Consider the following 17,201-nt stretch of genomic DNA (forward strand, 5'->3'; position numbering starts at 1 on the left):
CAGTTCCAGATATTTACTGGACAAACAATATGTTACAAATCAATAGTTTATCCCAATAATGCAAGGATGGTTTGGCAACACATTTAGTGAGAAAAACCTAAGTCACTAAATGCCACACATGTCACCAAATGATTTTACCTCTTTACCACAATTCATACTCATTATCTCCATTCACAAATATGGCTGTACCTCTAAACAAAGACTCCAACTTTAAGGACACTGAGTTTTGTATTTAGCACCTAACCACTTTCTTCTAGAAAGAACAGTTGGAAATGCGTGGTGGGAGATGGGGACAGATAGGTAATCTCATTCAAGATATCGACAAAAACAGTAACACATTAATGACATTTAAATAAACATGCACAGCTTATAACCACCACTTGAACAAGTAGAAATATACACAGACCCTTCCAAAATGGTCTCGTGGGAACCAGAGTTATCAATATAACATCACTTTTAAAAATATATACAAAGAGGTAAATACAGAAATAAATGTGTTTGCACTGGAAGACATAGCTGTTCCTGACAGGAGACTTCCAACTAATAAATGGAAAAAGGAATGAAAAAAATAGACAATCACCAATGAGATGGCACAGAAATAATTCTGCAGAAAAAGATCTAACAGTGGATGCTAAAATTAGTAAACATTTGAGGAGAAACAGGAAATCTGTATAGTCTCAAGATACCTTCCTTCAAGAAATTTCTTCATTGGAAAGAGAATTGATCAAGTGAGGAATGTTACCATCAGTACTAAGATGTGTTGATATCACGTACCTCCTGAGAAGTCTACATCACTTCCGTGACAGTCTTACCAAAGCTGCCTCAGGCTAAACGAATCATGGGAAAGCACCCAACCCAACTAGTGGGTCACAGTACACACTTACTGACTAGTACTCTTCAAAGTGTCAAGTCATAAAAGACGAGAGGACGGAAGAAGTGTCACAGATTGGAAGGCTCTAAGGAGACACGGCCACCACAGGCCATGTGGGATCCGGGGCAGCATCTTGGAACAGAACAGGGACACTGATGGGAAAACCAGTGAAAACCGAGGTTCTGATAACTGCACCGTGGTGGTGCAGGATGTTAGCCCTGGTGGGGGTGGGAGTGATGTAGGGTATAGGAGAACTCTTTGTACTAATATTGCAACTTTCTGGAAGTTTCAGATTTCATCATAAAGAATTAAAGCATCAGTAGGGGTGCCTGGGCCAAGCATCCGACTTCAGCTTGGGTCAGGATCTCACAGTTCGTGAGTTCAAGCCCCGTGTTAGGCTCTGTGCTGACAGCTCAGAGCCTGGAGCCTGTTTCGGATTCTGTGTCTCCCTTTCTCTCTGCCCCTCCCCTGCTCATGCTCTCTGTTTCAAAAATAAATAAAGATATTAAATTTTTTTTTTAATAAAAGCATCAATGGGGGGAATAAAAATTGAAAAAAACTAAAGGTACAGAACACCATGAAGATCTTGTCACAGGCCAGGAACAGTTTATAACCAAAGATGTTCTCCAAGACTTCGAGGACTCTAAAGTTTAAAAACACGTAGATCCATCTAAAACAAAGGCTTATAGACGACGCAAGGATCGAAAGTAGGAATAAGAAAATCCTAACATAAACAAATCTATATACCTCAAAGTGGACATACCTCCACAGGAGAACATGAGAGAATTAGGGCAAACAGCCAAATCTTTCTCCCTAAAGATCATCCCTAAAAACTAAAAAACCAAGAACGTGCCTTTTAAGTACTTTTTTTAAAGAACTCTCAACAATCAAAAGAACTCAATGTTGAGGAGCAGGAATCATGAGGGCTGGAGTGACGGTGAACAAGGAGAATGCTATTTTTTGTGTGTGGTATAATAATCCTTATAGTACTTCTTGACTTTCAACTCTGTGCATATATAATTAATAAAAACTCAAAGCTTTAAGCTTAAGTAGGAGCAGATGATGCACTGATGGGGAGCATATGACTTCTTGGACATTTGCTGTGAAGGTGACAAGAGACATGGGTTGGTAGCTGGAGGGGCTGTGGGGTGAAGGACAGCTTTTGAAGATGTATTTGCTGCTGATGGGCGTGATTTACCAGAGCTACAGAAGGGAATGATGGTACAGGAGAGAGAGGACCCCGGGGCCAGCAGGAACGAAGGCAGGACTATGGCATGGGGCCCCGGATGGGCAGATTTCCCATGTAGTTTCTCCTCTACCCTATGTGAAACTAGAAGCAGGGCCATCAGCTGAAATCGGGGTAGTCATCTCAAGAGAGGACAGAGGATTTCTGAGCAAAGCACAGAAGGATTAGATCACTCAATGTGCTTCTGTGATGTATGCATTCATACATATTTTACTTAGGATTTTTGCACGGACAGTCTATAGTTCTCGGTCAGGTTTTGTTATGCTGGCTTCTTAGAAACTACATGGAAGCCTTCCTTCTCCCAACTGTGGCACCTCTTGAGTGGAACCAGAGTAACTATTGACTATACCCAACACATGTTAGAGACATCGTTTGTGAAACTTTCTGGGCCAGCTGTAAGAGCTTTCCCATTTTCTTCTGGGATAAAATGAGTCTCAATTTTTTTTCCTTACCGGATAATTTTCTATAATAAGAAATATATGTCTATAATAAATATTGGAGATAACAAAAGTCTTAAACACAAATACATACCCATTCTTCTCACTACCCGCTTGGTTTTCACTGCACAAGTTCCCACCATTTCTAGGTTTGCCTTTACTGATTCAGTCTGCTTTCCTTAGACCTGTTCCTTTTATAGCTCTCTGTGTTCCTTTTATAACGCTTTGTGTTTCCTTAGACCTATTCCTTTTATAACTCTTTATTTCCTATCATTGTTGGGTGCTGATGCAATGGGGGTGAAGGCCATGCACAGAGAGATGACAAAGGGCTAGGCGCACTTCCTCTCCTGAGACACGCTTCAGAAAAAAGGACTTGGCAAGTGCCCAGGACCCAGGCCGGTCATCACCTGCTTGAGGGACTGGGGTAAAGGCAGGTACAGCCAGGAAGCCAGGACACGGACTGTTCCCAAGAACCCAGAGCTCTGAGCAATCATCCTAGCACTTTGCTGGCCCTGCCCTAGGAGTCCCCCATTTAGGACATTCAGAAAACCAGATACCAATGTATAGATTCAAGAAGAAATCCCATTCAAGATGAGCTTACACATTAACATTTTAAAGCACTTGTGGGGTGCCTGGGTGGCTCAGTGAAGCGTCTTTTTTTTTTTTTTTTTTTGAAAATATATATGTTTTAATTAGGCAGAGAATCCCAGGCAGACTCTGCTAACAGTGTGGAGCGTGACACATGGCTTGAACCCACGAACTGTGAGATCATGACCTGAGCTGAAATCAAAGAGTCCGCCTCCTAGCTCAGGTCTTGATCACAGGGTCATGAGTTCAAGCCCCACACTGGGCACAGAGCCTACTTAAAAAAATTTTTTTAGAGCACTTGAGGAAAATCTGACACATGTAAAAGCAAAAGGATTCACCCAATGAATCTGAAAATAGCTTTGAAAACAAAATTTTTTTTTAAAGCAAGAACCCAATGAGTACATGCATTTAAAAAAGAACTATCCTTTTCACTATTAATTAAGAACGTGGGAATGGGAGGGCCAATTAGAAATTCTGGAAATACAGTTGGAAAAATCTTGAAAAAAAATTTTTAAAGCTTATTAAGCAGGAAGTTCTGGAATGGATACCATTAGGGAAAGAATTTGCAGATATGAAGACCGCGTTGGGGAATTTGCTTTCAAAGTGCAAGACAAGATGAAAGTACAAAAAGAGTGAAAAATAAAAATACAAATACAAAATGAAAAGCTCCAGCGTAAAATATCTGAAATGATGATGGCTGGGGGCGCCTGGGTGGCTCAGTTGGTTAAGCGTCCAACTTCGGCTCAGGTCATGATCTCGCGGTTTGTGGGTTCAAGCCCCACATCAGGCTCTGTGCTACCAGCTCGGAGCATGGAACTTGCTTTGGATGCTGTGTCTCCCTCTCTCCCTCTGCCCCTCCCCTGATCATGCTCTCTCTCTCAAAAATAAACACTAAAAAAAATTTTTTTTAAATGTTGATGACTGAAAATCTCCCACCATTGAAGAGGCAGAGGTCCTCCAGCAATTAACAGCAGTATAGATATAGATGCACATATAGACTCTTACAGGCAGAATACCAGAGTAAAGGGAAAATTATAAAAATGGAAAGATAGGTTCCCTATAAAGGATTCTGTAAAGGATTGACAGACCATAGTAGCATTCCCCTCTACAGCAACAGCAACGTCAAGACTAAGGGATCTCTTGAAAACGCTTAAAACACACAGCTGCAACTCTAGATGTCCTGTATCCTCATAATTACCATTCAAGAGGGAGGGCAACATGAAGGGATTTTTCAGAGCTAGCAAGACAGACAACTGAGTACTAATAAACCTTTGCTAAAAGAACTACCGACGTCCTTAAGCCAGAAGGAATACAAAGCAAGAAGCAATAGTGGCCCATGAAATCCGTAAACTACCTTAGGAAACGGAAAAAACTATATCGACTTAAAAGACTAAATTTTTGTGTGAACACTCAGACTCAGATAAATCCAGGAAATAATAACCCCAAAGTTCTGAGAGGGAAGGAGGGAGTCTCTATCAGGAAGGGCACACGGGGCAGGCAACGCTCTCTTTCCTATTCGGCATCTCTACAGCTGTTTATAGTTATTCATTAAACAGTATAGATGTTTTACATACTTTTCTGAATGTTGTATAATTCAGTGCCCAGTGCTCCATATATACATACATGTGTGTGTATATATATATGTGTGTGTGTGTATATACACACACACACACACACACACACACACATATATATGCGTGTATATGTATATAGATAGAACATAGCTATGAATGCTTTGGGATTCAGAAAATGAGATCGGGGTCTGTAAGCACAGCAGTATTAGCAGAAGACATGCATTTTGAACTTCACCTGAACAAAAGTCATTATATACAGGAAAGCAAGAGAAGTTGTTTTATTCTGGGTAGAGACAAGGTGAAGAGAGCTCAATTAAGACTTTAGTGCAGTTTCTTTTCTGCTTTATTTTTAACAGGAAGGAAAGCAGGTCTCCTTGGGGAAAGGCATAAATTTAAGTAGGGTCATTAGTGACTCTTCCCAGGGCCTCATGTGATGCCTCGGAGAGTCACGAGCATTGTCCTCCTCTCCTCCGCTCCCCGTGGAAAGACCGTCCTGTTTTTCTCCTCTGTACTTTCCCAGGGGCCAGAATAACCTTCGCCATTGCTCTCCCCACTCTCCCAAGTCAGACTTGTACCTGTTATCCTTGGGGATATCCGTGATGTTTTGTTAGGTTGTTAGGGTGGGGAAACGATCTGCAGAGCAAGGTATGGCCTGAGTCCATGTTTTGTAAAAATGACAAGAAAAACCCATCCGTGCATACTGACGCATGTTTTTCTAGCACCGGAGGGTCTCACTTGAGCTACTCCATCAGTAGTAGCAGCCAACAACAGCCCGACCTCCTGAGTAGCCAGGCTTTTACAACAGTCGGAAGATGATGTAGGAGGAGGATCGTGAGCTCACCTCCTCCCGTGCACACACTGGGACAACAACTACATACGATGAAACACTCGGAAAATGACCTGAAGCCCGGCAGAGCGGATTGTCCGCAGCCAAATACTTAAGAAAATGTCACAGCAAGAAGGGTGAGAGGGACAGAGACAAGGCTGGGAACCAGACCCCCAGTGCAGCGGCCCAGAAGCAGGAGGGGAGATCACAGGTACAGAGGTGATCCCTGAGGAGCAAGGGAATCGAGACCCACGTCAGGAACTCCTGGGGACCGGCACTGGGAAGATGAGCCCCCCACCCCTCACCCCCCGGCTGGCTCGGAACATCAGTGCAGCTCAACTCGAAGAGAGCCAGAGGGCTATAGGAAGCAGACTCCGTTCTTCCAGGGCCATGGTGCTGTATTACTGTCTGAGGCCCAGCACGCAGGCAGCAGCTGGAAAGCACCTGGGTGACACACGAAAGAGTTCTTAATTTTAGGGCATGTGCAGGAAGACCAAGGATCTGGAGTTGTCTCTAGGAATCAAAGTGCCAGCAGATGCCAGTTTACTTGCAGCCCAGCTGGCAGGATGCTGGTGGGAGCCACTTGTGACACTCTCTATCTACTTTGCTAATACCATTCACCCCCCCTAGGCATTGCCCTGCAGACCCACCCCACCCACCCCAGCAGGTGCCCCCGACCCCCCGCAAGTACCACCCTGCCACATGCAGGGGGCAGCTGTGGCCCAGACTGGAGCCCCTCCAAATTGACTCCTGGGGAGGGGGAGGCAGGCCCAGTCACAACAGGAAGGCATATGCAGACCCACACAGGAGACACCCCTGGAGCTCCTGGTTCTTGTGACCGGGGGCCATTACCCCACGATATACCTACGTCAAGCCGCTGCTTTCAAGACCAGGAGATGTAGCTGACATACGTAAATACATAGAAACAAACACGGAGAGTCAGACAAAATGAGACAGAGGAATATATTCCAAATGAGAGAACAAGATAAAACCTTAGAAAAAGAACTCAATGGAATGGAGATTAGCAGTCTCCCTGGTAAAGAGTTTCAAGTAATGGTCATAAAGATGCTCATCAGGTTTGGGCGACCTCCAGGAGAATTTTAACTAAGACAGAAAATGTAAAAACCAACCAAAATCGAAGAATACAATAACTGAAATGAAAAGTCTACTAGAAGGACTCAAAAGCAGACTGAAGGATGTACAAGACATCGATGATCTGGAAGGCAGGGTAATGGAAAGCATCCAAGCTACATAGAAAAAAGAATAAAAAACAATGAGGATAGGTGAAGGGACCTTTGGGAAACATCAGGTATCCTAACATCCACATGATACGGGTCCCAGAGAGAGAAGCGCAGAAAACTTGACGAAATAACAGCTGAAAACTTTGCTAAGGTGCGGAAGGAAACACATCCAGGCACAAGATGCACAGAGAGCCCTAGATAAGATGAGCCCAAGGAAGTCCATGTCTAGACATACCATAATTAAAATGTCGAAGGTTAATGATAAAAGAATTTTAAAATCAGCAAGAGAAAAGCAAAAAGTTACAATCAAGGGAAATCCCATAATGTGGCTGTCAGCTGAGTTTTTCAGCAGCAACTCTGTAGGTCAGACGGAGTGGTTCCAAGATATATTCAAAGTGCTAAAAGGAAAAAACCCTACAACCAAGAACACTCTACCTGGCAAGTTATTCAGAACTGAAGGAGAGACAGAGTTTTCTAGACAGAAGTTAAAGGAGTTCATCAACACTAAATCAGCTTTATAAGAAACGTTCAAGGGACTTTTTTTTTTTTTTTTTAACGTTTATTCACTTTTGAGAGAGAGACAGCGGGGAGAGGCAGACCGTGGGGGACCGAGGATCCGAAGCGGGCTTTGTGCTGACACAGTGAGCCCGATGCAGGGCTCAGTCTCACAAACTGTGAAATCATGACCTGAGCAGAAGTAGGACACTCAACTGACTGAACCATGTAGGTGCCCCTCAAGGGACTTCTTTACATGGAAAAGAAAAGCCAGCCCATAACTAGAAGAAAATTATTAAAGGACAAACTTCATTGGTAAAAGCAAACCTGTAGTAAAGACAGGAGATCAGTCACTTATAAAGCTAGTACAGAGGTTAAAAGACAAAGTAGGAAAATCAATTATATATAAAAAAAAATTAGTTAAGGGACACACAAAATAAAAAGATGTAAAATGGTGGCACCTGGGTGGCTCAGCTGGTTAAGCATCCAACTCTGGATTTTGGCATAGGTCATGATCTCACATTTGTAAGATTTAGGCCTATGTCGGGCTCTGTGCTGACAGCATGAAGCCTGTTTAAGATTCTTTCTCTCTCTCCCCACCCCGCCCGGCGCACCCATCCTTCCCTCCCTCCCTGTAGTCCTCTCCCCTACTCACACACACTCTCTCAAAATAAACATTAAAAAAAATGTAAAATATGTCATATACATAAGATGTGGAGTTTTAGACTGTTCAAACTTTGGTTTGAACTTAAGAGATCACCAATTTAATATAGACTGCTATATAGACAGGATGCATATGTGAACCTCATGGTAATCACAAATCAAAAACCTATAACATACACAAAAAAGAAAGGAATTCAAGCATAATACTAAAGAAAGTCATCAAATTACAAAGAGAGCAAGAAAAGAAGGAACGAGAAGAATTCTTTTTTTTTTTTTTTAATTTTTTTTTTTTAACATTTATTTTTGAGACAGAGAGAGAGAGAACATGAACAGGGGAGGGTCAGAGAAAGAGGGAGACATAGAATCTGAAACAGGCTCCAGGCTCTGAGCTGTGAGCACAGAGCCCGACACGGGGCTCGAACCCACGAACCGTGAGATCATGAGCTGAGCGGAAGTCGGATGCTTAACCGACTGAGCCACCCAGGCACCCCAGGAACGAGAAGAATTCTAAAAACAATCAGAAAACAATTAACAAGATGGCAATAAGTACTTACTTATCAATAATTACTTTAAATGTAAATGGACTAAATGTTCTAATCAAAAGACATAGGAGGGGTGCCTGTGGGACTCAAGTCTGTTAAGCATCCAACTCTTGATTTTGGCTCAGGTCATAATCTCACAGTTCATGAAATTGAGCCCTATGTCAGGTTCTATGCTGACAGAGTGGAGCCTCCTTGGGATTCTCTGTCTCTTTCTCTCTCCCAAAATAAATAACCATTTTTTAAAAAGATATAGGGTGAATGAATTGATTTAAAAAAAAAGATCTTAAAAAAATTTTTTTTCACATTTATTTATTATTCAGAGACAGAGCATGAGCATGGGAGGGGCAGAGAGAGGAGGAGCCACAGAATCAGAAGCAGGCTCCAGGCTCTGAGCTGTCCGCACAGAGCTCGACCCGGGGCTGGAACTCATAAACCATCAAGTCATGACCTGACCTGAAGTCAGATGCTTAACCGACTGAGCCACCCAGTCACCCCCAAAAAAGATCCATCTTTTATGCTGCCTACAGAAGACTCACTTCAGATGTAATGACACACACAAAGTTAAGGGAATGAAAAAGATACTCCAGGCAAATGGAAGTGAAAAAAAAAACTGCAATAGCAATACTTCTAAAAAAAAAAAATAGACTAACAAGACAAAGAAGGGCATTATATAATGATCAGGGGATCAATCCAACAAGGGGACGTAACAGTTATAAACATCTATGCACCGAACATTGGACAATCTCAATACATAAAGCAGGTATTAACAGACATAAAAGGAGAAATGAACAATAAAATAACAGTAAAGAACTTTAAAACACCACCTAAATCAACGGGTTATCCAGACATAAAAAGAGAGAGGAAACAGTGGCTTTGAGTGACACATTAGACCAGATGGACTTAACAGACATATACAGAACATTCCATCCACAACCAGCATAATACACATTCATTTCAGGGGCATGGAACAATCTTCAGGATACATCACATTTTGCACCATAAAACAAGTCACAATAAATTTAAGAAAACTGAAATCATATCAAACATTTGTTCTTTTCTCTCTCTCTCTTTCTTTTGGTTTATTTTTGGGAGATAGAGCATGAGCAGGGGAGGGGCAGAGAAGAGGGAGGGAGATACAGAATCCCCAACGCAGGGCTCAAAACCATGAGCTGTGAGACCAGGACCTGAGCTGAAGTTGAATGCTCGGGGCGCCTGGGTGGCTCAGTCGGTTAAGTGTCCAACTTCAGCTCAGGTCATGATCTCACACTCCGTGAGTTCGAGCCCCGTGTCAGGCTCTGTGCTGACAGCTCAGAGCCTGGAGCCCGCTTCAGATTCTGTGTCCCTATCTCTGCCCCTCCCCTGCTCATGCTCTGTGTCTCTCTGACTCAAAAATAAATAAAAACATTAAAAAAAAAAACTCTAAAAAAAAAGGTAATTTATTGAAGTTGAATGCTCAACCAACTTAGCCACCCATGCATCCCCCCAACATCTTTTCTGACCACAATAGTATGAAACTAGAAATCAGTTATAAGAAGAAAAAAAACCTGGAATAAACACAACCACATGGAAACTAAATAACCAATGGGTCAACAAAGAAATCAAAGAGGAAATCCGAAAACACCTTGAGACAAATTAAGACGGAAACACAACAGTTCAAAATCTTTGGGATTTAGCAAAAGCAGTTCTAAGAGGGAAATTTATGCCAATACAAGCCTCTACCTCAAGACACACAAAAATCTCAGTCTAAACTTATACCTAAAGGAACTAGAAAAAGAACATAACACAAAGCCCAAAGTTGATAGAAAGAAAGAAATAATAAAGATCAGAGTAAGACATAAAGACTACAAAAATCGATCAGTGAAACTAAGGCCTGTTTCTTTGAAAAGATAAAATTGATAAGCCTTTAGCCAGATACCTCAAGAATAAAAGAAGACTCAAAATCAGAGAGGGAATGTTCTAATGGACACCACAGAGAGATAAAGGATTATAAGAGGCTACTACCAAAAATTATACACCAACAAAGTGCACAACCTAGAAGAAACGAATAAATTCCTAGAAACATACAATCTTCCGAGACTGAATAAGAAAACAATAGACAATAGACTGATTCCTTGTAATGAAGTTGAATCAACAATCCAAAAACTCACAACAAACAAAAGCTCAGGACCAGATGGCTTCACAGGTGAATTCTACCAAACATTTAAAAAAGAGTAGTAACCTATCCTTCTCAAACTATTCCAAAAATAGAAGAGGGAGTAATGCTTCAAAATTCCTTCTATGAAGCCAGCATTAATTATCTTGATACCAAAACCAGACACACACACACACACACACACACACACACACACACACAAAGGAAATTACACACCAATATCCCTGAGGAACATAGATGCAAAATCTTCAACAAAATATTATAAAACTGAATTCAACAATACATTAAAAGCACCATTCACCACCAAGTGGGATTTATTTCAGCGATGCAAGGTAGTTCACAAATTATCCACAAATCAATCAAAGTAATACATCACATTAATAAAATGAAGGATAAAAATATTATCTTGATACATAAAAAGTATTTGACAAAATTCAACACCCATTAATTACAAAAACTCTCAACAAAGTGGGTCTAGAGGGAACATACGTACCTCAACATAATAAAAGCCATCTATACAAACCCACAACTAACATCATACTCCACAGTGAAAAGCTAAAAGCTTTTCCTCTAAGATCAGGAATAAGACAAGGGTGTTGACTCTTACACAACACAGTACTGGAAGTCCTAGCCACAGCAATGAGACAAGAAAATAAAAGGCGTCTGTGTTAGGGGTGCCTGGGTGGTTCAGTCGGTTGAGCGTCCCACTCTGGATTTCATCCTGGGTCCTGACCCTGGGGGTCGTGGGATCGAGCCCCACATCAGGCTCTGCACTGAGCATGGAGCCTGCTTGGGATTCTGTCTCTTTCTCCCTCTACCCCTCTCCCCTGCTTATTCTTGCTCTCTCTTACAAAAAAAAAGAAAGAAAAGGCATCCAGATTGCTAAGGGAGAAGTACAGCTTTGCAGATGGCATGATACTATATATAGAAAATCCTAGAAACTCCACCAAAAGAAAACCCATTAGAATAAATGAGTTAAGTTGCAAGATACAAAATTAATATATAGAAATCTGTGGTGTTTCTATATACCAATAGCAAACTAACAAAAAGGGAAATTAAGAAAACATCCTATTTGCAATTACATCATAAAGAATAAAATATCCAGAAATAAATGTAACCAAGGAGGTGAAAGACCTCTACGCTGAAACAGTAAGACAATGATGAAAGAAACTGAAGATGACACAATTAGATGGACAGTTACACCACACTCAGATTGGAAGAATACTGTTAAAATGGCCGTACTACCCACGGCAATCTACATGTTCAGTGCAATCCCTATCAAAATGCCAACAGCATTTTTCACAAAAACTAGAAAGCTGTATGGAACCGCAAAGGACCCTGAATAGCGAAAGCAGTCCTGAGAAAGAACGAAGGTGAAGGTACCACAATCCCAGATTTCAAGATCTACCGCAAAGCTACAATAATCAAAACAGTATGGTACTGGCACAAAAGCAGACACAAAGATCAACAGAACAGAATGGAGAAACCAGAAATAAAACCACACTTTTATGGTCAATTAACCTATGACACAGTAGGCAATGATATACAATGGGGAAGATAAAGTCTTTTCAGTAAACATGTTAAAACTAGACAGCTACATGGAAAAGAATGGAACTGGACTACTTCCTTACACGATACACAAAAATAAACTGAAAATTAAAGACCTAAATATAAGACTTGAAACCGTAAAACCCCTAAACTCCAGGCAGTAAACTCTTTGGTCGTGGGCCTTAGTGCTATTTTTTCTGGATCTGTCTACTCAGGCAAGGAAAACAAAAGCAAAAATAAACAAGCGGGACTACATCAAACTAAAAAGCTTTTGCACAGCTAAGGAAATTAAAAAACTCGAAAGGCAACCCCTGAATTCATACAACTCAACGGCAAAAAAAAACAGCCTCATTAAAAAATGGGCAGAGGACCTGTACAGACACTTTTCTGAAGAAGACATGCAGAGGGCCAACAGACACATGAAAAGATGCCCAACATCGCTAAGCAGGGAAATGCAAGTCAACACCGTAACGAGATACCACCTCACACCTGTCAGAATGAATGACTAGTATCAAAAAACAGAAGGAGCACATGTTGGCAAGAGTTTGGAGAAGAAGAAAGCCTCAGGCCGTGTTGGTAGGAATGCAAACTGGTGCAGCCACTGTGGCAACAGTATAGACGTTCCTCAAAAAATTTAAAAAAAAAAAAACCATCCAGTAATCCCAGTAATCCCACTTCTTGGTATTCATCCAAAGAAGATGAAAACACTAATTGAAAAAGATCTATGCACCCCTGTGTTTATTGTAGCCTTATTTACAAGAACCAAGATATGGAAGCAGCCTAAGTATCATCTACGGATAGATGAATGGATAAAGAAAATATGGTATATATAGAATGGAATAGTACTGAGCCATAAAAAAGAATGACATCTTACCATGTGCAGGAACATGGCTGGACCTAGAGGGTATCATGTTACATGAACTAAGTTAGAGAATAACAAATACTATGTGACGTCGCTTAGATGTAGAGTCTAAAAAACCAAACCAACCGAACAAAATAGAAATAGACTCAAGTATACAGAACTGGTAGCTGCCAGAAGGTGGGGGGTGGGGAGGGAGTCGGAGATGGGCAGAACAGCGGAAGATTAAGAGTACGCGTTTCCAGTTAAAAGTCACGGGGATGAAAAGAACAGCATAGTAAATGTAGTCAATATTGAAATAACTTTGTATGGGGACAGATGGTAACTACACTTACTGTGGTAAGCATTTCCTAATGCGTATATTTGCCAAATCACTATGTTGTACAACTGAAACTAATATAATATTGTAGGTCAAATACGTATTTAAATTAAAATTTTAAATTAAAAATCAGTGAAGTAAAACATCCTCTTTCTCCCATGCTGAAATCCAAACTCCTTCCTGTTACAAGTTTTTTTCTTCGCATAATGGAGGGAACGTTTTGGGTAAGAAAACTGCCAAGTTTAAGGGAAGACCTTGCTTCAGTCATGGCTGGATCCAGGTGCTCATGCAATAACTCTGTTTCCCTCTCTTTTGACTTCATTCCCAACTTTCTGTGTGTCATAGCAAAGGAGTCAGTAGCCACTGGAAACACTCACCACTCTTTCAGCTGATCCCCAAGAAAGGAAAGTTTTGGTTTTTGGTTTATTTATGTTTTTGTTTTGTTTTGTTTTTTACCAAGAGCACCAACCACAGTCCAATGGATGCTTCTAATTGGCCTGGCTTGGGTCACATGCTCACAGGTGGTGGGCAGAGGGAATGAGACATTGTTACTGGCTAGACCTGAGTCACATGCCATCCCCGGGGGGGGGGGGGGGGGCATAACCTATGTTCTGTCTTGGTTTTCTGGGGGTGGGGGGCAAGGATAACAGCTTTGAGATATGATTCATATACCATATAATTCACCCATTTAAGATGGACAATACCCTGATTTTTGCTATATTCACAGAGTTGTGCAACCGTCACCACGATCAACTTTAGAACACTGTCATCACCCCCAAAAACCACCAGGCAACCACCCCTTTTCTGTCTCTATGAATTTACCCATTCTGGACACTTCATATAAATGGAATCAAGGGCTGTGGTCTTTTGGAACCGGCTTCTTTAACGTTTTCAGGGTTCCTCTGTGTTGTAGTGTGTGACCTGGCTTTTTAAGGGCTTCAGTGATGTGCTGGCTCCCGCTTCCCTTAGGCGGCTCTCCCCCTTCCCTGCTGTGTTCCACGTTAGGCACGCAGCAACTCGGACCCTTTGCGTTCAGGTAGGGACCAGGAGGCCACGCACAATGCACAGATGTACCTGCCCTGGGATCGGGGGCCAGTGTAAGTTACTACTCCGAGTTTCACAGCAAAGCCACCCTTCCTCGTGAACAAGCGTTTTTCAAACTGCTTGCTTCCACTGGAATAAATGACTGTGAGTTTTATCTTTGGTGAAAATGGGCCCTGTGTTTTTCTGGGATAATCCCAGCTGCAGACCTTCTGTGCCTCCTGCTCCCTCTATTAAGATGCGGAGCCCCACCCCATCGCTATGTGCTCCTTCCCTCCAGGAGAGTGAAGAGGAACTCTACTCCTCCTGCCGCCAGCTGCGAAGGCGGCAGGAAGAGCTGAACAACCAGCTGTTCCTGTACGACACGCACCAGAATCTGCGCAATGCCAACCGGGATGCCCTCGTGAAAGAGTTCAACGTCAACGAGAACCAGCTCCAGCTGTACCAGGAGAAGTGCAACCGGAGGTAGGCCAGCCACTCCCCCACCCGCACATCCCCAGGGCACGCGGGGGGGGGGGGGGGTCAGGCTTCAGGAAAGCCCCCTCCCACCCCCACCTTTAGAAATCTCTTTGGGGGCGCCTGGGTGGCTCCGTCAGTTAAGTGGTTAAGCGGTTAAGTGGTGAAGCTCCCACTTCGGCTCAGATCGTGATCTCACGGTTCGTGCGAGCTCCACGTCGGGCTCTGTGCTGACAGCTCGGGGGATCCTGGAGCCTGCTTCAGATGCTGTGTCTCCCTCTCTGTCCGCCCCTCTCCCGCTCGCACGCTCTCATAGAATAAATAGACATTCAAAAAAAGAAAGAAAGGAAGAAAGAAATCCTTTGGTCCCTCGACCCTCCGGATCTTTGCCGTATAAATTCACTCAGAGTAATTATGCCTCTGCACCTTCCCTAAGTCCAATTGTCACCACTAGGAGGAGACGTCGCTCTAATAGTGAAAATTAACTATGACCACTACCTTCTAAATAAAGAACCTTATGAAGTTCGCACCGTCCACTGGTTCTGCACTGGGGCAGAACCCCACCCCCATCCCCAGGGGAGGCTTTGGGTTGTGCTACAGATGGGCTGGGAGGCGGCCAGGTGTGCCTAGTGTCCTGCAGTGTGCCTGACAGTCCTGCTCAACAGAGAACCATCCAGAAGCAAGTGCCAGGAACAGCCCCTAAGGGGAACCAGCGCACAGACTCCTTCCCCGTATTTGTTACTCCACCAGCACTGCGGCCCCAGCACAATGCTAGTGAGGAAGGCCAGTTTTAGAGACGTTCCTGTCTTGCCGGGAGGCCCCTCTCCCCCTCCCCCTCCTCCCTTTTTCCCCCCAGTCCCCCTCTCCCCGCCTCTCTCCCCCAGTCCGCCCTCCCCTCTCCCCACCCCGTCCCCCTCTCCCCCCTCTCCCTCTCTCCCCCCAGTCCCCCTATCCCCGCCTCTCTCCCCCATTCCCCCTCCCCCCTCTCCCCCCCTCCCGTCCCCCTCTCCCTCTCTCCCCCAACTCCCCCTCTCAGCCCTGTTCCATCAGGCCATGGATGCCCTGCAGGGCGTGGACAAAGGTTACACTGTTCCACACATGGCCTGTATCTGAGCCTAACAGATGACTGTGAAATCTGTTTTGTTTCAGGTTAAGAGAGAAGAGAGTTAGCAACAGTAGGTTTTACTCATAGACGCTGGGGAACGCGTGTAAGGGTGTCGTGCCCGTGTGTGCTCACATGTAGGAGAATGTCCTCTCTTCAGACCCCGGGGACTTGCTAATCTGTGATGTCTCGTCAAGCCTGGAGTCAAGAGGACACTTTTGAAGACCCACCTGGCATGAGCTGGGTGGGGTGACTTCCTGCTCCTTTCTTCATCTTGGACAATTTCTTAACTTATATTTTCTATAGAGGATCATAAAAACGTGTTTCCTCGTTTTTTGGCCTCTCGTGTTCCCAACCTCCTTGAATAAAAGCGGTGAAAATCTTGATCGTTAGACCTTCTGTGCTCAACCTGTACAGTGAGCAGGACCCTTGTCCAGCCTCTAAGGACCCAAGTAATTGACTTCCAAGGAAGATGAGCCCGATACGTAAGGAACGAATTAATTAGATTCGGAAAAGGATTGTAACTAAAAGGCAAACGGTTCGGCCTTCCCCTGGGCCCCACAAGTGGCCCTCGCCCCGCTGCACCTCTGCCCGGCTTCTCTGCCCCAGGTCAGCTGACTCAGCTCAGCACCAAAGCCGCAGTGCTCGCGACAGGCCCGCTGCCGTACCGGAGAGGTGGCTGGGGCGTGCGGTCTCTGTTCGTTAGAACAAGCTCCAGTCCGTGGTGGAAACTTGCTCTGGGACTGGCGTTACCGGGGTGGGGGCCCCTTTGATTTAGAAAGTCTGATGGAGAGACCAGAGACCCACTGGAGGCTCGGCCGGCTTCTTACTCACCCCTGCTCTGCCCACTCCCGAGCTGGTTGCAGATCTCCATGGGCTACGGATTTTAACAGGTGATCAGAATTCAGCTCTCTGTGTTGTTCCGCTTTGTGGAGCCACGAGCTACATCTTAAGCTGTAGGAAACTACAGAAAATCCTACACACAGTCATCCCCAAAGAGGCAGACCCACCTGGGACACGAAGACACTCCTCTACATCTTGATAGACAATCGAATGATTTGTACAGTGTGATGATTTAATACAACATTTTAAAGACAAAGATAGTGTCGAGGTGGACAGTATGACTCAGTCAAGTCACAACTTGGTCAGACTGGGGCGAAGGGTAATTGCAAGGAAAAAATAAGGTGTCAGGAGAGGACACAGGAGCAGTGAGCCTGGTGGATTTACAGGTTGGAGCTGGG

At 43.7% G+C, this 17,201-nt stretch overlaps 1 protein-coding gene across 2 annotated transcripts in view; it reads left to right on the plus strand.

Moving 5' to 3' along the window:
- PLCG2 (phospholipase C gamma 2) overlaps nt 1-16,756 on the plus strand; it is a 157,924-nt gene extending 141,168 nt beyond the window's left edge. Inside the window, exons 32-33 of one of the 2 annotated variants that reach the window (XM_042968431.1) lie at nt 14,683-14,867; nt 16,008-16,756. In XM_042968431.1, coding sequence (XP_042824365.1) covers nt 14,683-14,867; nt 16,008-16,050 — 228 coding nt within the window. In that variant the 3' untranslated portion in view covers nt 16,051-16,756. Of the gene's footprint in view, nt 1-1,157; nt 1,242-14,682; nt 14,868-16,007 lie in introns of those variants that run through there. The other variant, XM_042968433.1, reaches the window with a different exon arrangement.
- The last annotated feature ends 445 nt before the right edge of the window (nt 16,757-17,201 follow it).

Source organism: Panthera tigris, chromosome E2 (genome assembly GCF_018350195.1).
Source record: "Panthera tigris isolate Pti1 chromosome E2, P.tigris_Pti1_mat1.1, whole genome shotgun sequence".
Taxonomy (NCBI): Eukaryota; Metazoa; Chordata; class Mammalia; order Carnivora; family Felidae; genus Panthera; species Panthera tigris.